This window comes from Nymphaea colorata, chromosome 4 (assembly GCF_008831285.2).
Source record: "Nymphaea colorata isolate Beijing-Zhang1983 chromosome 4, ASM883128v2, whole genome shotgun sequence".
Taxonomy (NCBI): Eukaryota; Viridiplantae; Streptophyta; class Magnoliopsida; order Nymphaeales; family Nymphaeaceae; genus Nymphaea; species Nymphaea colorata.
Window position 1 is genome coordinate 13035903 of NC_045141.1, and position 23825 is coordinate 13059727.

Here is a 23825-nt window from a genome sequence, read left to right on the forward strand (position 1 = left end):
TTTTTTTCTCGTTTCTCTTTTAAGAGCTAACGAGATTTATCTGCTTTGTTTCATTGGATAAGGGGGGGAGACCGAAGGGAGGGGCGCACGAGGGAGGGGGCACTAATACACTAGACATGCGTGGCAACCAGCTAGCCGTAAGATGCTTTACAGGCACACAAAAGGGAGCTTTCCTGCCAATGAAACTCGTTTTCCTATTCAAATCCTTACTTTTCGACCACTTTTTGTAATCTGTTTTTGACTAGTGAGATGTCTGTTTTTTTTTTTTTTAATTTTTTAATTTCTTCTTGAACATGTTTTATTATGAGGAGTCTATTTTTTATTTCTAGAGCTTTATTTTGTTATTTAACTCTTCTTTTTCTTTTTTCCGCCAACTTATTTCTGTTTGGGTTGTTTTTAGGCTTCTTTCTAGGGTAAAATAAGCATCCAAGCTTTGAGGTCGGAGGGGTATATGATCCAAGGAGAGTTACAAGGAAAATGATGTAGCTTAGTTGGGAAGATTTCATTAGTTTCATTTTCATATATGCTACTTCTACAATATTGTAAACTATAATATAGTTAGATGACATTTTAATTGACAAGTATCACCCTACCACTCGATAGCAAAAAAGCCCTGAACCCTGGTAGAAGAAAAGATTCTTGAATTGGATTTGAGCTTAAATTTGATAATTGGAGCCTTGCACATAAGACCTGCAATCTTTCAAACCCCATTCTTTTCATCGTTTTTAGTGGATTAACAACTATAATAATGTCTAAGACGTGCCCAAAAGTTTGAATGTGCAAACCCAAACACCTAGTTTCTGTCGTCGAACGGGGAAGGGAGGAACCCTCTCCCCTCCATGCTCCTCCAATTAGACACGTTAAAAAAATGATAAAAAGAATTAAATGTAAAAAAATGAGGTGAAATGGGAGATCATAAAAAAGATGGATGCCCGTCATTTGATATCCTCAAATGTCATTTAAATTCAGAGTCACGGTTTATATATATATATATATATATATATATATATATATATATATATATATATATATATATATATATAGAGAGAGAGAGAGAGAGAGAGAGAGAGAGAGAGGGTAAAAAATAGAACTTAGGTCAAGGATAAAAGCTTGACCCTTTAATTGTTTACTAAAAAGTTATTTTAAATAAAATATAAACATCTTAATATATTTATAAAAACTTTTGATATAAAAAATGCTTTTGAATCAAGTTGTTTTTATGAAAAATGTTGTTTTTTTATTGCTAAAATGTTGATGATGTGAGAGCCACTCATTTTTTCTTATTAAAAAAAAAAACTGTCAACTTAATATATATTTTGGATCAACCTATCTTTAAGATTATATTGGTGAGGATAGATTTCAAAAAAAAAAAAATTAATTAATATCATATTTAAAGGGTTTGGCTTTTGTGACCTATTGGTCTAGTTTTTATATATATATATATATAGATATATATATATATATATATATATATATATATATATATATAGAGAGAGAGAGAGAGAGAGAGTCCTTACCATTCAAAATCGTACATCAAACCAGAGCCGTCTATTTGGATGGCCCTGATATTTTTCATTTTTTTAATATCTTTCTCCTCTTCCACCACTGCCAGTGGGAAGAGGGAGGAAGAAAGAGGAGATAGATATAGAGATGGAAGGAGTTGAAGGGTTCAGTTTTGGTGTTCTTTGACGTGTGTGTATATATATGTAATTGAATTAGATAGTAAAGATTATCTAGAGAAAATCTATAGAGATTAATCAAAGGGAAATCCCTCCATTAGAAAGAGAGGAATTGACCCCTTATGCGTCATTTCTAGCTACATTTTAGGAGCACTTAAAATTAATAATCAATCATTTGTTAGTAAATGTGTTTTGCATTTTAGGAAATTATGTGTGTATTCCATTTGCATTTCAATTTCAATGGACTTTGATAAGGACCCTAGTGTGTCTCCACTAGATGGCGTGGCAGCATGACATGGCTTCGACTGGGACCAGCTGGACTTCCTACGTGGAATTAAATAAAATTCTTAGCTTAAATCCTAATTAATGCATATCATCTAGCGTATAATTTAAATATCACTTTTTCGCCTTGTTCATCAACAGTTTCAGCTTTCTTATTTGTAATTCTTCTGTATGATTTTTCTTTTATAATTATGGAACAAATAATATTTAACGAAGGAAAGTTTGATGCCATCAAATTATGACGTTTTAAATGTCCATAATAATTGCCTAAACCAGTAATAACTTGGAATACTTTTTAGGAAACAGATCTGCTGGAGGGCAGGCCTCTGACCTGTTATTAGAATGAAATACTCTGTACATGCAAGAATACACAAAATCAAACCAAAAAGAATAAGGAGTAAACACCCAAAAACCCTTACTCTTTGCAGCAAAGATCAGCAGCCATCCACCTTTATCTTAACATCAACTTCCCAAGCTGGAGGATAGGAGGACAGAGTTTTGTCTGCCGGATGCTTGATCCACAAAAGATCATCACTCAGGCGTCCTCTACCTTCTAAACCAGCCCTGAGCGTACTTCTCCATCGACCATGGGTGCCAACAAGAAGAATCTTACCCCTCCTCATGTTAGACACGAAGGCTTCAAGAATTCGATCAAACACCTGCGCTTCCAATGCATTTTCCTGAACTGGAAGGAAGCATTTTCTACTATCCCCCCAACCAACTGTCGCGGCTATCAATATCTTCTGCTTCACACAAATGGATACAATTTGTATTCTGACGTCCTTGTTTTGCAAAATTGGCCATTCACCTGTAACAATACCCAGCCTAATCCAAACTTTGAAGGTGGAAAAGCTCATTCTGATTACATTGACTGCTGAACTGAAAAGCTTCTATGCATTGACTCCACACTGATCTGACAAAATTGGGAAGCTGGAGCGGCCTCCCTCATGCAAGAATTTGTTATGGGCTCTCCATATCACCCACACAATCTGGTGTAAACAAGAGCTGATTAAGGGCCAGTGGAAGGATGTTCCGTGCTTAGATTTGTAAGGAAACTGGATCGTGTCAAGCAAGCCTTGCTTCAGTGGAACAAGGAGTCTTTTGGCAGATTAGAGGAGAGATTATCAGACCTCTACAAGGAATTGATCAGCACCACGCTTGGGCTGAGCAGGGCGACTTGCAGGCTCTCGATGAGGAGCAAGAGTGCAAGAGAAAACTAAATCAGACCTTGAGAATGGAAGAGGTGGTGTGGAAGCAGAGATTGAGAGTCAAGTGACTAGAAGAGGGTGAAAAAAACACCTCCTTCTTCCATTCCATGACCAACTTTAGACAAGCCAAGCCAAGAGGCATATCAGAGTCATTAGTAGTGGAGGCAGAGACTTCACAGACAACTGCCAGATTCTTCAAGTATGCTCAGATTACTTTAAGAATCTTCTTGGCCAAGATGAAGCAAATGGCAGCATTTTTTCCGATATTGAGGAAGGGCCGTGGTTAGCGATTATAAGAATGAGAGTCTAATCCAGCCTATATCAGAAGCCGGAGTCTACAGGGCTGTCATGAGCCTACCCAATGATACCGCTGCTGGCGCAGATATATTCCCTAACTACTTCTATCAACAATTCTGGCCTCTGTTAGGAACGATCTGACTAGGGCCATTCAGGACTGGTTCACCAAAGGATGGATGGTGTAGAGCATAAACCACACTACGATATGCCTTATATAAAAAAAAAAAAGATAGTATTACAAGGGTGGAGGACTACAGACCCATCTCTTTGTGCAACGCCATCTACAAAATTTTGGCTAAGATAATGGTCCATAGAATGAAATACCTAGTGAGCCATATTATACAGATTAGCCAAGTAGCCTTTACCAAGGGCAGACACATCCAAGCTATTTTTTTTTGGGCCAATGGGATAATTAGCTCAGAAGAGTTTTGGACTAAAGGTGGGGCAGGTATGACGGAGGAGATCAGACCTGAAAATGGCAGACTCATGTTTTCGAAACCATACTTGGTTGATGCTGCAACTGTGCTGTAGGAGTCTCCTTCTGGGATTGCTTGTTGATTCGCCATAACCTTGCTCTGATACCATACAAGACCACACGCCAGGAAGAAGAAAGAAATGAGAGAGAGAAAAGGAGAAGACGACAAGGATTTTTAACGTGGTTCGACCTTTGGTCTATGTCCACGAAGGAAGGTGTCTCTTTCTTGTTAATTTTACAAGATAAGAGATTCTCTTTTATAGTCAATTTTCATGACCATCAATCCCATATTCGTTGGGATTTGATTTGATTACAGAATCGCTAATCCCATATTTGTTGGGATTAGATTTGATTACAAAATCGCTAATCCCATATTTGTTGGGATTAGATTTGATTTCAGAATTGCACGTTTCCTCTTTTTCAGTTGCTATACATAGATGATCCTCATCTTTTGTAGCAGTCCTTTTTTGAGAAAGAAATAAACCCTTGAAGGAGAAAGTCACTTAAATGCCCAAAAAATAGTGGAGAAGGCCAAGATCTTTAATGCCAAATTCTTGATCTAGAGTATGCATGATGGACTTGATCATAGTATCATTATTTCCTGTAATAATAATATCATCAACATCGATCAAGATATATAAAGTTGAATCAGATCACACTCGCAGAAAAAAAGAGGAATCCACTTTTGAGCCGACGAACTCCAATGTGACCAAGAAATTAGTACGCCGTTGGAACCAATTACGGGGAAACTATTTTAAACCATAAATAGCCTTATGCAGTTGACAAACATGATGAGGAAAATGATCATCGATGAAGCCCGGTGGTTGAGCCATATATACCTTCTCAGTAAGAACACCATGAAGGAAAGCATTGTGAACATCAAGTTGCCGAACAGTCCAGCCAAAAGTAATGACAATAGTGAGAAGAACATGTATAGAAGTGTGTTTGACTATGGGACTGAAGGTTTCAAAGTAGTCAATACCATGTTCTTGAGTGTAGCCCTTAGCCACTAAGCGAGCCCTGTATCTTTCTAGAGTGCCATCAGCTTTTCTTTTAATACGAAAAACCCATTTTGAGCCAATGATATTAGCAGAGGGAGGCGGTGATACAAGAGTCCATGTGTGATTCTTGTGTAGAGCTGCAAGTTCATCTTTCATGGCTTGAACCCAATGAGTATGCTTCAAGGCTTGAGACGCAGTACGAGGTTCGGTTTCAGAGATTAGATGGGTGAGATGAACTGCAGGAAGGGGATATTTGGAGATGGTGTAGGTTTTTGGCTTAAGAGAACCAGTTTGGGACCGAGTGAGCATGTAGTGAGAGCGATGCGGTCTAGGGGGTGCTGAAGGGTTCAACGGTGAAGGATGAGGTGGTGAATAGGTAGGTGAGGGTGTAGATTCAGATTGTATATCCTGAGCGATGTTGGACGGTGAATGAATGGGGGGGAGTGGTGGTGGGGACGATGTAGTATTTGGTGAATGGTGCACGGGTGTGAGAGAGGAACGGTTTAAGAGAGGTGGTATGTTTGGGGAGGGCATAGTAATGACTGGAGGCAGTGGAGGTTTACTTGGTGTAGGTTGTGCTGGTGATGCCAAGGTTTTAAAGGGATATACACTTTCATCAAAAACCACATGTGTGCTGATAAGAAGTTTGCTCGTATCTCAATCAAAGCAAATGTATCCTTTGTGCATGCTGCTATATCCAAAAAAGACATGTTGCTTGCTGCGAAATTGCAAAATCACGTAGACAAGGATAGCAGGTACATCCAAAAACCTTTAGAAACTTATAATCAGGAAATTGTTTGAACAAAACTTGATATGGTGACTTCATTTTGAGAACCCGTGTTGGCATTCTATTGATCAAGAAAACAACAGTTGTAAAGGCAAAGTCCCAATACTTATAAGGTAAATTTGCATGAGCAAGTAGAGTTAATCCAATGTCAACAATGTGCCTGTTTGCTTTCTATGCTGCCATTTTGTTGGTGAGCATGTGGGCACACAACTCTATGAACAATACCAATTTCTTTGAGATAGGTGGAAACAATGCGATATTCTCCTCCCCAATCGCTTTGAACAGCCTTGATTTTTCGATCAAATTGACGTTCTACCATAACTTGAAATGTTTTAAAGATGGAAAGAACATCTGATCTACTTTTGATAATATATATCCAAGAGAAACGAGAGAAGGCATCCATGAAATTAACATAATAGCTATAACCATGCACAGATGTGGTAGCAGCTGGTCCCCAAACATCAGTAAAATCAAATCAAGTGGAGCAATAATCTTATGTAATGTCTGAGCAAAAGGAAGAACATGACTTTTCCCTCTTTGGCATGCATCGCATATTTGATTATGAGATTTGCCATCAATAGGTAAGTCAAATTTATTCAAAACATGCATCACAATTCTAAAATCAGGATGTCCCAAACGACTATGCCAATTACCAACCGAGACTCGTTCTCCTACAAGTGCTGTTTTCTGGCAGGCTCCATGTTGTTGTAAATTCAGCTGATACAATCCTCCTTTATTTGCTCCCTCCAGAAGTTTCTCCCCTGTTGTCTGATTCTTAACATAACAACGATTTGCATCAAATTCAAAAACAACGTTATTGTCACTGGCAAATTTATGCACAGATAGAAGATTTTTAGGGATGGTGGGAACATGCAGCACATTGTTTATAAAAATTTTTGAGGCTGGGCTGTAGAGAGAGACATTACCAACATTCTTGATTTGAAGACCAGTACCATTTCCAACTCTTAGCTGATCTTGCCCACGATATTCTGAGTGAACGAAGAGTTTGTTTAAGTCAGCCGTCACGTGATGAGTAGCACTGGTGTCGGGATACCAGAATCCATCATCTGTTTGAGGTATGGTTTTCATATGATAAGCTTTTGGGGATGAAGATCCCTTTTGGAACTTGTATAACTTGCAGCTCAATGCACCATGTCCTGATTTCCTGCAAGCTTGACATACAGTACGACATTGAGAAGCGAAGTGGCCATGATTTCCATAGGCATGACAACTAACATTTTTTTTCCTGAGGACGGATTCCTGAACGCCCTTTTTGCTGCTCATTTCTTCCACGGTAATTGGGATTCTTAAAGTTTTGTCGGTGGGCTACATAGGCTGAAGGATCCTCAACGTTTCCAGACTTCGAAATTTCAGATTATTGAATAAGAAGCAAAAAATATAATTCTTCAAAGTTTATGGGATCGACGCGAGTGTGCAACGAAACTTTCAGGGTGCCATATTCATCAGTAGGAAGACCAGAAAGAATATTCATGACAAGATCCTCCTCATCTACTGGTTTGGAAGCCATGACTAGCTGATGAGCTACACCTTTTGCTTTGTGAAAATATGCTGTTATGGATTCATTTCCCTTTTTTAGGTTTTGCAGGGTAGATTTAAGTTGTTGCACCTTTGCTCTAGATTAAGCAGCATAGATGCATTTTATGGTAGTCCAGACTTTGTATGACGAGTCAAGACCTACAACTTGACTATGGACGACTTCACTAAGCGACGAAATGATCCAACTTAACAATAGTTGGTCACCTCGATGCCATTCCAAGAAGGCTGGATTTAAGATAGTTCTTTTGCCATCTTCACTAGGCAAGAACTCGTTTGGGCATTTGAATGACCCATCGATATATCCCATCATATTATAACTCTTAAGCATAGGAATGAATTGAGATTCTCAAAGTAAGTAGTTGTCAGAAGACAGTTTGATGGATAAAAAATGCTGAAGACTAGTTGGGGCAGGTATGACGAAGGAGATCAGACCTGAAAATGGCAGACTCATGTTGTCGAAACCATACTTGGTTGATGTTGCAGCTGTGCTGTAGGAGTCTCCTTCTAGGATTGCTTGTTGATTCGCCATAACCTTGCTCTGATACCATACAAGACCACACGCCATGAAGAAGAAAGAAAGGAGAGAGAGAAAAGGAGAAGACGACAATGATTTTTAACGTGGTTCGACCTTTGGTCTACGTCCACGAAGAATGTGTCTCTTTCTTGTTAATTTTACAAGACAAGAGACTCTCTTTTATAGTCAATTTTCATGACCATCAATCCCATATTCGTTGGGATTTGATTTGATTACAGAATCGTTAATCCCATATTTGTTGGGATTAGATTTGATTACAAAATCGCTAATCTCATATTTGTTGGGATTAGATTTGATTTCAGAATCGCAAGTTTCCTCTTTTTCAATTGCTATACATAGATGATCCTCTTCCTTTGTAGCAGTCTTAATAGCATGAGTGTTATCTTTGGTACAGACATGAGGATCTGATATGGGCTAGATCTCCTCCAGCTGTAGATGTGAGATGCAGTGGTTTAATAGTTTAAAACTCAACCTTGCCAAGGGCTACGACAGAGTGGCTGTCGAGTTCCTCAAGAATGGTATGCACCTCCTCGGATTTCATCCTAGGTGGGTGGAGCTAATTTGCACTTGTGTTTTGACTGTTTTCTACGAAGTTCTTATTAATGGGAGACTGGGGGACAGATTCGAGGGCAAGAGGGGCCTAGGCAAGGGGACCATATGTTCTCTTATTTGTTTATCATGATCATGGAAGTCCTTAATCCTTGTGTCCAGGTTCGTATTCGTCAGGAAAAAATAGAGTTGCACAAACTGCGCAGGGTTCGTAGGAAACTGGTGCAGTCATGTTTGTAGATGATGTTTTTGCTTATTACCAAGGCTAACAAAAAATCTATTTGCCGCTATTAGAGATGTCTTGAGGGAGTTTGATGTCTTGGCTGGTACCTATAGATGAAGTCAAGCCTCTTCAAAATCCGGATCATAGGACAGCCTGTTTCATCCTGTTGTCAACAGTTGAAAACGATTTCCTTGCACCTGCTCTTTTTCCTACAAAAATTGCAAAAACGAAAGCATTTGCTGGGTTTGGGCCGCGGATGTTCCAAGCAACCAAATTCATTCTTCAATGAAGGACATACCTTGGCGCTCCTGGTTTTCAAAATTAAAACCCATGCTGACTTGTTCGCACTTTCCACGCGTATCATCTACTGCCAAATGAGCCAAACAAGAATTGCTGATGTCTTGGAGAATTTATCTCCCCTTTGCACCTCTCCGTCCCCTACCCATGCTAATTGAACTTCATGGGGGTTTAGAATTTCTTGCTCTGCTATGAAGGGACGAGGAGAAACAGGCGCAGAAGCTTCTGCCATGTCCATTTCAGTAGATTTGGCCTGAAATTCAAAGCCTGCGGGGATCTCCACCTGCGGAAGCAAGGAACCTTGCTCAGGCCGAGTAAGGAATGGATTGGTAGACGTGGAGGATGGCGATGTATCCTTGATTACCCCAAGGTCCTCTACAACATTCTTATACTGCATACCTCGATTGGCCCTTTTCTTGTTCTAGAAGGCAGGTGTCTGCTACCCGTTGAGGGAGGCACGGGCACCGGTTAGGGAAGCTCTAAGTCCTCGACTGCTTGGTCCTCATTCAAGACTTGAAATCTATTGGAGTTGCTAGGAGAAGAAGGCTGATTCAAGGGCCTTCTGCCCCTCTATTTCTGCTTCTTTTGGGGCTCAGGGACCTGCTCCTCCCGACTTTTTTGAACTCTCTGCTCATAAGCCAGGCGCGAAGGGCAAGAAGCAAAACGAGGGGAGTTAACCCCACACAGGCGACAGAATGAGTCACGTTCTGCCTTCATAGATGACCGGTTGAAGGATGCATTCGCCTTCAACAAAAATCTCAACCTTCGGCTTGAGTTCAGCTTGAAGCGGGAGACCAACTCTCAGCCTAGCAAATCCATCCCACGAAATGTTCCTGGTGGGCAGGTCGGCCCCACATTTCACAATATGGGTCCCTAGGAGTTTAGGATTCACGAAATTACAATGTTCATCAGAAGATTGCTACTCATGTTACGTCGTATCTTTGGCATCTGGTTTGGGTGTTTTCTAGTCAGGCATCCCAATTAAGATTTCTCTCTTAAGATAAAATATCTGACCAATTTTACCTCGGACAAATAGTTTGTCCCGTTCAATAAGATAGATATGATCATCAGATATGGTGTACCTATTCTTATAGAGTGATCTTCTTATTATTGTTATTTGACCGTTATTATCTTCCATGAAGAGAAGGAATCATAATAGAGCGAACCTAACTCTGATATCATGAAAAGAAACTCCACTATTATAGGATCTGGAACATCAGTTTTATCATATGAATCATGGTAAATGTACATAAAAAGTGTGACTGCATGACTTATATAGAATGCATATACGAATACTCTAAAGCTCCATGATATTATTAGAGAGAGAAAGAGAGAATAAATGGTGTTTCCCCACCTTTTGTGTGCCGGAATGAGCATTTTTAGTTAAGTTAATGGTACAAATAGATTCAACATAGTTTTCAAAGTCTTTTTAAAAATATAATACGACTTTTGACCGGTCAAATTTTGTTTCATTGTGAGCATAATTTTGATGCGGTTGCTTTTTCTTTTGTACATCTTGAAACAATGATTTCATATTCTTATTAATAAATTGTAAATATGAGATTTTTCAAATTGATCATTGGTCTAACGGTCATATGCACAAAAAACTCTAGAGTGGGGTGGGGGGAGAAGAAATTTATGGAAAAACTCAATGCTATCATGGGTCATATAATTGCAGGATGATGGATGGCTAAAATTTAAATACTCGTCAATATCATAGATCGTTACTAAGCTACCATAAACCGTTGCCGCATCATATTCGATAGTCAATACCAATTTAATAGTTTTTTTAACGACACATTTTTAAACTTTAGCGTCCGCAACATACGACACAGGATAGCATTGAACTCTTCAAAAGTTATGTACATATCATATTCATGCTTAAAACGATAAAAACAACACCAAATTCATAAGTTTAGACATCTACGATGAGTTTTATAACATTATAACTGTTAGATTATTAAATATTTAACAATTTTTAGTATAATAATGTTTGCATTTTTGAAATTTCGATTTTTGTTTACGAAGATAATAACTGTATAATTGATTTTTGAAATAGAGTTGGAGAATGAAACAGGAGTGCAACATGTGGGTTGGTCCTCTGCGTTGTGGTGATAAAGAGTGGGGATGTTCTGCGTTATTAGGGAGAGGGGGAGCGGAGGTACCGTTATATCATCAGAGGCTGCCTACCAAGAAGGCGACAGAACGAGGATCAAAGTGGAGTGCCGGCGAGCATGGCAGCGGAGTCGTCTGCCGAAGAAATGAAACCCTACGTCCTGAAGCAGACGCTCTCGGGTCACAAACGGGCGGTATCGAGCGTCAAGTTCTCAGGGGACGGTGCGCTCCTCGGTAGCTCATCCGCTGACAAGACCGTACGCATATGGTCGCCAGCCGACGGGTCCCTTCGCCAGGAGCTGGCCGGCCATGCCCAGGGCATCTCCGACTTCGCCTGGTCGACGGACTCCCGGTACGTCTGCACCGCTTCCGACGACCGTTCCATCAAGATTTGGGATGTGCAGACGGCCACTGCCGTGAAGACCCTGCAGGGTCATACCAACTACGTCTTCTGCGTCAACTACAACCCACAGTCCAACATGATCGTCTCCGGCTCCTTCGATGAGACCGTCAGGGTTTGGGATGTCAAGACTGGCAAGTGCCTCAAGGTGCTGCCCGCCCACTCCGACCCAGTAACTGCCGTGAACTTCAACCGTGATGGCTCCCTTATTGTTTCCAGCAGCTACGACGGGCTGTGCCGGATTTGGGACGCATCGAACGGCCACTGCATGAAGACGCTGATCGACGATGAGAATCCCCCTGTGTCCTTCGTCAAGTTCTCGCCCAATGGCAAGTTCATCCTAGCGGGCACTCTCGACAATACGCTGGTATCATTCTGTTTCCCTATTTTCGTTTCTGCTCTTATGTGGTTTAGTATTTTTTTTTTCCCTGCAAACTTGAGGAACGATGCTTTGATTTTGCCATTGATCGATGGGATAGGGGTTTTGGGGGGTTTTGCATGGACAAGTGAGAAATTGGAAATATGAGAATGCTTAGCTGCATTTCATTCGTTGTCTGTTTCCTCCCGGAGGTTTTAGGGATTTTAAGGATTTAGGCATCTGAAAATTTTGGTAGAAGATTATTGTGAAACTTATAGGTGACTTTGTGTTAAAGAACCATATTTTTTTATAACCGTCCGGTTTGCAGACTAAGTGGGATCGAAAAAAGATGAATGCATTGTCTGCTTGGTAGGATCGAACTTGCGTTTGAAAGTTTGACCCTGGAATATGGCAGTCAGACTCGAAGGATCCTTTTTCAGATGTGGCAGAACAACGCATAAGTAAACCCTCAATAGAAGAAAAAGACAAAAGACATCATCCAATTCAAAGGTGGGTCAGCTATGATAATTTTTCAATGGATTTTCTTCTGTCAATGTCTCAAGTTGAAAAAGAAGTCGTACCTGTTAACTTCTCCTGGGCAGTTCAGTATAAAAGATGCGTAGATCCCATGAATAAAAAGATGATCATGAACAAATCTGAGGAGAAAAATATTGTAGGATCCAAATGAGCTTAATAGATCAAGTGTAAACCTGATAGAAGTATTGAGAGGTATAAAACATGACTTGTGGCGGAAAGCCTTATGCAGGAATATGAACAAAACTATGATTAGACCTTTATCCCATTGGTCAAAACAGAATCATTTGCATTCTTATCTCTTTGGCAGTGATTGTGGATGGCGGTGGAGTTAGTTGTTAAAAATGTATTATTATACAGATACTTTAAGGAAGAAGTATATATGGAGTAGCCCCCTGGATATGCCCAAGGAGAACTTAAAGGCCATGTATGTAGACTTAAAGAGAGTGCTTTATGGGTTGACACAAGCTTTTGTTCTTAGCTTGAAAGTTTTTCTCCAAAAATTCAAAGTTATGGTTGTCGCAAATGTGCTCTTGATAATTTTCTTTTCATCTTCAAAGATAAAGCTGTTACTACTTTGTTGCTTATATATGTGAATGATGTAATTGTTACATGCAATTCTAATAGGCACATAAAATGATAAAAACAATGAGGAAGTTGTTAATGCAAAACTTCAAAATGAAAAACATTGGGAACTTGTAATATTGTCTTGGGATGGAAGTGTAAAGGAAAGGGCTGTTTCAACTCTTAGGCAATATGATTAAGATATTTGAAGGAGACCATTGGAGATAGCCTTGTCTATCAAAGAACTTGGTTTGACAAAGCAGGGGATTACTTAGGGCAGTTGAACCTGATAACAGAAGATCTATTTTTGGATGTTACATAAGTTGTTGGAAAAAAATTGCTATCATGGAATGGCAAGAGACAAAGGGTTATTGAAACTTGCAAAATTTAGCATTGAAGCCAAATATAGGTTTATGACAATCGAAGCTGTATGGTTTAGGCATCTATTGACTGATCTAGGAGAAAGAGTCTCCAGTTTCATGGTCTATTTTGTTGTGTGACAATAAGAGTGCTATTAGCATTGACTTTAAACCTGTACATCATAGTCGTCCGAACTACGTAGCATATTAAAATAGATCAACACTTTTTGAGACTAAAGGTTGAAGACAGACAAAATGAAGTCTCATCAAATTCAAATAGAAAGCCAAGTTACTGACTTGTTCACTAAAGGCTTGATAAAGGATCAATTTTAGACTTTTAGTTCGTAAAGAACAAGTTGTGCATTGTCCAAGACCATGCACAAGTTGGACTGTTGGAGGGTGCTAAGAAGTATTTGCATTTCGGGTGGATTTGGATCCATAATGTCTGATGCTGCATACCATATCCTGCTTATGTATAATGGCAGGATTGTTATTTATATTTTATTTTATGGACGCTTAAGTCCATGTAATTATGTGATACTACTTACGGTAAGAAGTCTTTGCATTTAGGGTGGATTTTGATCCATAATGTCTAATGCTGTGTACTATATCCTGCTTATGTATAACGGCAGGATTTTTATTTACATTTTATTTTATGGACTTCTAAGTCCATGTAATTATGTGATACTATCATACTACTTGATTGAAAGTTGGCTCTTTTATGCAAGTCCTCTCTCTTCCTGCTGAATGAAATAGGTGGTGGCATCCACAACATCTGATTTCCAAAATTCTTTCACAAGCAGTCAATCTTCAGGATCACAATATTTCCCACTAAGGATAGGTGAGCTCATAAAAAAAGGTAGTGAGATAATGGTGACTATGGTTCTTTGATTGAGATATCAATCAATTGGAGACTGAGGCTATGTGATGGTGAGGTGGGAGGGAAGGAGCCCTAATGTGATTGGGTGCCTGTGTTTCTGGGTTTCTGAAAATTTAACTTTTTTTCTTAGTCAGGTAACTGGAAAACCTACTTATCACTTGGTTTAACTTGTTTAACTTCCAGTCTTTCAAAAAAAAAAAAGATTTTAATTTTATCTTTCTATATTTTTATCCAGAAACTAGCAAATTTTTATATAACCAGTTTTCTTAAATTCGAAAAATAAAAAAATTCTGGATACTTCATCTAACCAAAAAGCCCTTACAAGAAATAGAGTGCCAGTAGAGAGGAGGAGTATCAGTTGCAGACCCTTTCATCACCAACAAGAATATCAACTTAATTTACTTGGTCAAGTATCTCATAAGCTGTTATGGTTAAATAGTAGACCTTTTTATGTTCATGTTGCTGATGAGTCTGCCTGCAGCCATTAGATGGACATGGGTTGCTTAGCATGATATTTTTGTTAAACTTAAGCCTATGGAAACTAAGAACATGAACAGATGTACCACTCCGATAGTGAGTTGAAGGAAAAAATAGTGAAGATAATAAAACTTGGGCTTAATAAGTCAAATTTATTTGGAAAAGAGAGGGATAGGAATTGGAGGGGCTTACTGGTAAGCTTCAGTCTCAGTGAGATATTTACATTAAATGCTATAAATGATGAGAATCCTGTGCATGAATATATTGAAGCAGGAAAATGTCATGGGCGTGGGATGGCCTAAATAACCTTAATAATAGTAGAAATTAAAGCTGACCATCCAAGAAAACTAATATCTTCTTTGGGGTTCTTGCTTGTCAACATGTGTCTAAACCTAGATGTGACTCATAGTCCCTATTCTTTGGGGTGCCTGTATGCCAGTATATGTGAAGAAAATGCTTTGGGAAGTTAGTAGGTGGAAGACCATAATAAGGTGCAGAAGCTTTCTTTCTAAAGAAAAGGAAGGCGAGTGAGATGATAGGGTGCAATAGGACCATCCCTTTACTATTTGATGCAGTCTTTGAAAGCCAGGAGTCCCATTCATGTAAGCCTACAAAACATATTTGCTACTTCTGATTGCGTTTTTTTTGCACCTCCTTCAAATGATAATTGTACCTGTGGTTTGACATATGGATGTCCATCTCATGATAAATTGGCAAATAGACATACATTTTTCAGACGTCCTCATGTTAATTGTTAAGTTGACCAACAAGCTGCTGTTTTTACAATGGCTCATGTCAAATTACAAGCAAACGGTCAGTTATACAATGGTGATGAACCTCCAAGGGTTGTAGTCTTGTAGAGCAACAAACGATGTGCTAACACAGGCCTTTGAAGCATGGTTTCGGTCCATAGGCATGTGATGTGGGGCCTTGCAGACAGCCAGACGCTTATAGAAGAAGCTCAGTAACACATTGAGGATATGTGTGATACACTCTTTGATATTTTATACGTGCTTCAATAATTATTATGTAATTTTTGTCCTTCTGTCAATCTTTATTGGTTCGTTGCGAAAAATTCCAATCGTAATAAAGTCTAAGGATGTCTTTTCTAATAATATTCATATTTTCAAGCTGTATAAGCTCAAATACTTTGTTAATTTTCAAAATATTTATTATTATAGAAATGCTACATTACTGATTACTTGAATGTTTGGCAATCATTACACTTTTTAAATTATTTAGCATTTTATCTTTTACATTTTCGTTTAACTTACTCCAGTCGACACAGGGTAGACCGCTGAATCTAAGATCTGACTTACCATATGTTTTCAATGCAAACTATTGTCATGAATATCATTGTCGGGCTTTTATTAGTGAGATTTTTCTTGGGTATTAGTTGCGATGTTAGTGTTTCTTTGGAAAATCTCAGAAATTCAAAAATTAAGAAATATAAGAAGAGTAGAAAATTATGAGAATTTGAGTTTCTACTAATTTTCTTACAAAAATATGAATGACAATTTGAAATAGTTATTAAAATGTGAAAGTCATTTTTTTTTTCTGAAAAAGTATGAAAATGCGAAAAAATGTGGTACTAGAATATGACAAAATTTTCCTTTTCCATTTTCATTTCTTCTAACTTTCCTGCTTTTAATGCTATATTTTGGAAAAATTGGCAATATTTGTCGCAATGACGCAAACTATTCATATATGCTGTTAAATCACCATTGGTACAAAATAAGGTTCAAATACTAAGGGGCCGTTTGATGGCTGGAAATATGGAAATGGAAACAAAATTCTAGAAAAAAATTTCTGGAATTGATGAATGGGAAAGAAAATTCTATATTGCCAAAACCACCTTGTGTTTGTTATAGAGGAATTATTTTTCTGGAAAAAAATTTCTACGTTTGGTGGAAATGGTGAGGAAGAAGGAAGAAGGAGGGAGGAAGAAGAAGGGAGCGAGGGATAGGCCTGGGCGTCGGTCCGACCCGGCCCGGTTGGGCCCGAGCCTGGGCCGGGCCCGATAGGGCGGCCGGCCCGACTCTCGCCTCGGGCGGCCTCAGTCCCCCGCTCGCTCCCCTCCCTCTCTGCTCCCTCTCCCTCTCTGGTTCCCTCTCCCTCTCTGCCTCCGTCCCCAACTCACTCCCCTCCCTCTCCGCTCCACCTCTCCCTCTTTGCTCCCCCTCTCCCTTCCCGTCTCCCTATCCCTCTCCTTCTGTGCTCCCTCTCCCTCTCTCTCTCTCTGTTCCTGCTCCCCCTAGGGTTCCCTCTCCCTCCTCCTCTCCCTGTCCGCTCCCCCTCTCCCCTCCCTTCCCGTCTCCCTCTCCCTCCTCTCCCTTCCCGTCTCTCTCTCCCTCTCCCTCCTCCTCCCCCTCTCCCTTCCCGCGGCGCCTTCTCCCATTCGTCTACCATCCCCCTGATAGTCGCGTCTCCGTGCGCCACCACCCCGCGGTGGATCATCCCTGCCACCCACCCAATCTCCCGCTTGAGGAGATCACCCACCTCGGTGGTCGTTGCGATGCTCTGGATGGCGTTCCCGAAATACTCAGGGTGAAGCGGGGGGCTTAGCCGGTGCCGACAGTTCGCTGCCATCTGGAATGTCGTCATTTTCGTCGAGGCAAGCCTCCTCGCGCGCGTCACCGACCTCCAGATCTTAATGTATATGTTGTTCACGTTTTGTTCGTGTATCTCTACGCTTGCATGCTATGTAGTTTTCCTTTACCATATTTGGTAGATTTGAAGAAAAAAAAATTGGTGGTGTTGTTAAGGCTCTTCTTTGTTGACATTTATCATGTAGTATGACTGCATATGCTAGTTACTTCTTATTGGAAAGTAGCTTGAACAGAAAGAGGACCTCTTTTGTTAAAAATCTCGTAACATAAGATTGGAAGTAGTAAAAGGAAATGGTAGAGAATGAAATAAAACAATGGAAATGATTTTAGTATTGTCATGGAGAGTTCCTACATTGCCAATATTGTGAATAACATTACTGAAATAAAGTTCCTTTTGTGGTTGATTTTACCCTTAAATTTAAGTCACATGGGTACTTTAGTAAGGTCCACGTACCCATGTTGCTGCACTCGTATCCAAAAATGGGTACTGGGACACACTTGGGTACCTTTAGATCCAAACTGCTTAATTTTACTTTCATTTAATTTTTTCCACCTTACTTTTCATTCTATTCTTAGAGTTATTGTTCATTAACATATAATGTTTTTATTTACATCACTTGTTTATTAAAATGTTGCTTTCATTTTGAATTTTTTTGTGTTATTTTGCATATATACATACATATATCCTGCCGTACCCCCGTACCCATATTTTTTAAAGTAGTCGTGTCTGTACCCGTATCTCCGTACCCAAACCGTACCCATACCCATGTGACTTAGCTCTTATTTTGTCATTGCTTTAATGTGTTAGCTTGCTAAAACTTCTGATGATGCTGACCATTGACATGAATTTTAGAGTGACTTTTGTTGCAATTTTTGTCCAGCCAAAACTTCAATGATGCTCATACATGTTTGGCATGATGGTCATACTTTTATGACCTTCTTTGGTATTTTGACCTTGTTGTGTCTTTCGAAAAGGATCCAATGCGTGATGTTTTCAGGTCACCAAGTGCTTGTATTTTCTTGTTTAGTGCTTTCTAGTTTCTTGTTTTGTGTTCACTTGCCAAGAGACCTGCCTTGGAGACTAGTTTTGGTACTCAGACGGTTAAAACTTTTATTCATGCTGTGATGGAATGTGGTCTTTAGACTCCTATTAGGGTGTGTTTGAATGGCTGGATGGAGTGAGACTGTTTTTGTTAAATTTCTTAATTGTTTCCCTTGAGGGTGCAACAGAAAATTGGTGCCATGGACATCCTGTTCCATAATGGGGCATGGGCTGTTTTTGTTAAATTTCTTAATTATTTCTGTTGCACCCTTGAGGGTGCAACAGAAAATTGGTGCCATGGACATCCTGTTCCATAATGGGGCATGGGATGTCTTCGACAGCTTGGTTCATCCCACTCTGTCTGCACCTCTCAAACACGGACTTAAGTACTATGCACTTGCTAACACATTGGTATAAGCTTGGTGTTTGTAACTCTTAAAACTCTTGGTTATGATCCAATAAACTTGCGTTGTATGCTCTTTCTATTCAGTATTTTGAAGTTGACCTATATGTGGTGACAGAACATTAATTGGATTGTGATGTCATATGCATTATTAGAGGCAAAACTTTTCCCGTATGTCACATTTTTACATCTCATCACACACACACACACACACACACACACACATACATATATATATATATATGTGTGTGTGTGTGTGTGTTTGTGTGTGTGTGTGTGTGTATAGAAAAAGAGAGAGAGAGAGAGAGAGAGAGAGAGAGAGAGAGAGGAATTGGTAGGTACCAGGCAACTCAAAGTACGTACATTTGATATTTTTTCTTTTGTGTAATCTAATTTTGTAAATGTGATCTTATGATTGGTACTAGTAGGAAACACAGATGAAGACTAGCACTTTTCAGTTTTAGGTGTGTTTTCTGAGTCATAAAATATCAATGGCGTTGATAACATTAAAAATTTTATGGTAAAAAAATTCAAAATAATCTACAAAATCAACTAGAAGCAAACATACATAAGTAACGATAAACATGTCAATATATTCAATTAAGTTAATGCATCTTTCCAAACAAGTTAAAAAGAGTTAAAGTGTCTAAGTTGGGGCTGTTCTGGTTTTGTCCATGGGATATACCAATTCTTATAAATGTGTGTCTGTGCCTGTCATATTCTTTGATGACTGTGTCTATCACCAAAGTTCTTTTAAGTCAACATCTGGCAAATACCAATGGGCGGGATGAGGAGAATGGAAAAGCAAAGCAAGGTGTCACCTAAGTAGATGTGCTTGGCAAATGTGTACACATACACACACACACACACAGAGAGAGAGAGAGAGAGAGAGAGAGACGTCTTGAAGGAAAATGAAGGGTGATGGCAAGTTTAAGAAACATCAAGAAATTCATGGTTTTGAGTTAAAAATACTGAATCTAACTAATTATCGTCAAAATCTATAGCAAGTTGTAGTTTTGGTCAATTCTTTGAATGATATATATTCCTCTCTATCTTGACTATGCATCTAAATGTTTGGCAGAGATTGTGGAACTTCTCAACTGGGAAATTTTTGAAGACCTATACAGGTCATGTCAATTCAAAGTTTTGCATATCGGCAAGCTTTTCAGTTACAAATGGCAAGTATATCGTTAGTGGGTCTGAGGACAACTGCATTTATATGTGGGAGCTTCAGACGAGGAAGATCGTCCAGAAGCTGGAGGGCCACACCGATGTTGTCATATCTGTTTCCTGTCATCCTTCGGAAAACAAGATAGCGTCAGGTTCTCTTGGTAATGACTGTACAGTGAAGTTGTGGTCTCAGGAGAGTGAGTAAGGTTGTCATGTAAGAATGGATTCCTTTGTATGTGTCATGTTGTTCTTGTCTGAACTGATACAATTGAATCGGATCATTTCACAAGCCATCAGTGTTGCAGCTCACAGTATCGTTGTGTAAACGGAGTTCATTCAACGCAATCTAAATTCATCTAAAACTTTCTCGAGCTATAGTTATTAGTATTCTTGTCATTGGGTAGTAATACTTTTACTGTTGTGTCATGTTGTTCTTGTCTGAACTGATACAATTGAATCGGATCATTTCACAAGCCATCAGTGTTGCAGCTCACAGTATCATTGTGTAAACGGAGTTCATTCAACGCAATCTACATTCATCTAAAACTTTCTGGAGCTATAGTTATTAGTATTCTTGCAATTGGGTAGTAATACTTTTACTACGTTATTAGTATTCCTGATCACCATAAAAAATAATTTGATACGCAAAGGTATAACGGTGAAATAGGGGTAACATCAATCATGAATCGACATTTCGAAAGGCCTTCACTCCAAATTGGTGTATGGACTCTCTCTGTCTCTCGCTACATGCACCACATGTGCACTCACATATACAATGTGCTCATGTGTATAGTGAACTTCCGATTTAAATCAACTGGGAGGGAGGTCTCTCTTCCTTTGTTGACAATGAATAGACGAAGTGTGTATAATGAACTTACTTACGCTTTCTGGTGTCATTTCATTTACTAGTATTTTGGTGCAAAAAGATGTTCATGCCCCAGAAAATGGTGCAGTGTATGCATATTTTTGTTTTGTTTTTTCCATTTATTTTGCTTTCCGCTATAAACAGGAGTACATGTTCCTTACCAATTCCCAATCGCCCCTTTTCGCATGAGGAGTTTCATTGGCGTAAAAAGACAAAAAGGTTATTTTCTTTCTGGTTGTTTCTACCTTTCTTGGCATAACAACCCTTCTTTCTCGCTTGGGCAGAGTTCGGTTTTTATCTCCATCGTAAATGATGTTGGTAACTTGTTGTATAGGATTGCTCAAAGTAAAATATCATCTATTAGGTGAAAATGCCAATTTTAGTTGTTTCCATTATTTCTTTTGAAGATGATTCTCTTATTTTTTTTATACTTGTAAGTGCCTGCTTTCGATCTCACTTATGAGGCAAGAGGAACTAATCATCCTGAGTAAAGGCTCATTCTACCCGTGAAGGCTTCTTTCCACGTTGCTTGTCGAAGTTTTGCCTGATAATCTTTATTTCTTCTTTTTTGATAAATTTTCATTTGAAGGGACCGTTTTTGCCGCAATTTCATAGAACGGTACTTTTTACAATCTTTTCTAGTAAAGACCACGCTGTTTATAGAAAAACTGTCAAACAAAGGCTTGAAATAAACTTCTGCTAACTTGAAAAGCGAAGAGTCTACACACGCTCAAGTAAACAAGTTGAGTTCGATCTAGGCAGGCTCAACTTGTTTCTGCTTGACTAAAATTAAACAAAGAAAATATATAAAAACCATCATACAATACTATTACAAACAAGAAATAACCACAATTGAGTTCGTTGTGGCTAGCAAGTATATTAGGTTGTGACTTGAAGCATAATCTTCTCAGTAAAGGCAAGCCGAGTTCGAGCTAGGTAACTGAAGCTTGACTCCAGCTCGAGCTGAACCAAGCTCAAGTTGAGCTCTTTGGCAGTTGAGCCGAGTTTGAGCTGCCTTAGCTCGGTGTACATCCCTATTTCTAGATCCTGAAATTTTCCTCACATATGGAACTATATATATATATATATATATATATATATTCCAGGATTGAATAAAAAAATAAAAGAATAGCAACCTTTTTCTCGTAAAATGAAGATTTTTTGGGTTTAGCTAGACATGCTCATAATGTCTCTCCATCTCTCCTCCATCTATATCTTTTTCAGCTTTGTCGATCTTGGATGAATGTAAATTTATGCATGTTCAAAACCTCCACTTTAGATATAAATTTATGACAAATTGATATCAATACTAAAAATAAAGCAAGAGATATTATCTACCGCAAAAGCTTTATCTTAAAATCTGTATTGCCTTTCTCTATTTGTTGTACATAATAACACTATCCCGTAAGCTGAAAGGCGGACACCTTTGAGTTTTCAACTTTCAAATATAAAAGAAATCAACAAGGTTTTGAATGATTGATTGCAAATGAAGGTGAAAGGCACCAAATTGAATGAAAATTGTTCATCACCGATCTCTAATGTAAGCCAGAAAGCGCCAAAAAGCTATTAAAACCGTAGGCCCAAAGCCCATGCACAAAGCCTTACTGTCAAGGAATGACATCTTTCAATCCTTCAGGTTGTTTTTCTTGGGTGGGCCACCATATAGTTTCTAAAATTTTCACCAGGCCAAATGAAAATTTCATAAACTTTGTGTGGTAAATCTTGTCCAGTCCAAGTATGGTTTAATTCAAAGTTTTGCATCAGTTTTGGCTGCACCAGGCTTGAGCTTCTATGTGCACCTAGCTGCTCCAAACTTGACCTACTTAAGTTGCTATCGGGTTGCGTCGCGCTACATGGCCAACATGGATAGGCCAAATGGCAGCACCAGCATGCATCAAGTGAAGATGCTTTTGATTCAACTGTAGGCACCACCTACGGTTGGGTACCAGCCAGACACCCATCAATACTCGATGGGTATCAGCTTGATTCGACTCGATAATTTATTTTTAATAACATATACACACACACATATATATATATAGCAGTCGGGCCGGGCCCAACCGGTCCAAGATGCGTGCTGGGTGGGCCCGATGCCAGCCGGAGGTGCGAGCAATTGGTCGGTGACACTAATTTTGTCCTTGTTAGACATATCTGATAATGAAACACAAAAAAAATGGAAGGTAGGAAGCAAGAGTTGAATTATTGTCTGCTATGCAGATTGATTATTTAAATCACGTGGCCTTGTTCAGTGCAGGGCTAAGCCATATTAATTCCCTCTCCCATTTTGTTTTTCTCCAGTTTGCTTCCCTTGATTGAAGTACGAGACAAAAGGGCTCTTCCCTTTTCATGGATCATCTTCATACTTTTTCTCCTTTTGTAGGCAAAGTACGTGTTCCTGGCTAGGGCTGCACATGAGCACATGAGCTGAGTCTAGCTCGAGTTGGGCCAGCTCGAGCTTGACTCAACTTAGAAAACTTGATCTCAAACTCGAATTGAGCTTGAAAGAACAAGCTCGAGCACGACTGACCATACAACGTCAAGCTCGAATTCCACTAGTTTATGTTAAGCATGTATTGTTTTTTTTAAATCGCTTAACTCGTTTAGTTGCTACTCGTTTTAATTATTTACATTTATTATGTAGTCGAACCGAGCCGAGTTTAAACGGGTTTGAGTTCTTACAACCCAAACTCAACTTGAATCTTTTATCAGTTTCTCAAATAACCGATCATGAATGTGATATTGTCTTCTCACAAGATAAATTCTTGATACATGACCATCTCTCCAAGAAAATGATTGAGGAAGGTTCTAGAAAAAATGATCTTTTGACTATTTGGATCTTTCTAACCCTACTTGCAACATAGTTCTGATCCAATTGCCAGTTGAATTTGGCTGAGGCATGCAGTTTATAATCGAATTTGAAACTAAGTCCAATATGCAATTCGAATTATATAAAGACCTGACCAGATTAGTAGGCAATCAAATCTGGGTTTGCTTTTCAAAAATAGAATCGGATTTTGATTCGGAATCTGATTGTATAAGGTTGGATTAGGTTGAATTCAGTAAAAGGTGGATCCGACCTGCCCATATCCTTGCTTGATACTCTTGATCCAGTCATCGATTTTTCAGGAAAAATGCCAAAAACCTTTTTATAAAAAGGTA

At 39.1% G+C, this 23825-nt stretch overlaps 1 protein-coding gene across 1 annotated transcript; it reads left to right on the plus strand.

The window, feature by feature from the left end:
* Positions 1–11014: 11014 nt before the first annotated feature.
* LOC116253641 (COMPASS-like H3K4 histone methylase component WDR5A) lies at positions 11015–20185 on the plus strand. The gene is made up of 2 exons (XM_031628574.2): positions 11015–11772; positions 19713–20185. The coding sequence occupies exons 1-2, from the start codon at positions 11125–11127 to the stop codon at positions 20004–20006; spliced, it is 942 nt and encodes a 313-aa protein (XP_031484434.1). The 5' UTR covers positions 11015–11124; the 3' UTR covers positions 20007–20185.
* Positions 20186–23825: the final 3640 nt, after the last annotated feature.

Coding starts and splice junctions, on each gene's coding strand:
- LOC116253641 (XM_031628574.2), top strand. CDS start 11,125: ATGGCAGCGGAGTCGTCTGCCGAAGAAATGAAACCCTACGTCCTGAAG. Junction 11,773..19,712: donor GCACTCTCGACAATACGCTG/GTATCATTCTGT, acceptor AATGTTTGGCAG/AGATTGTGGAACTTCTCAAC.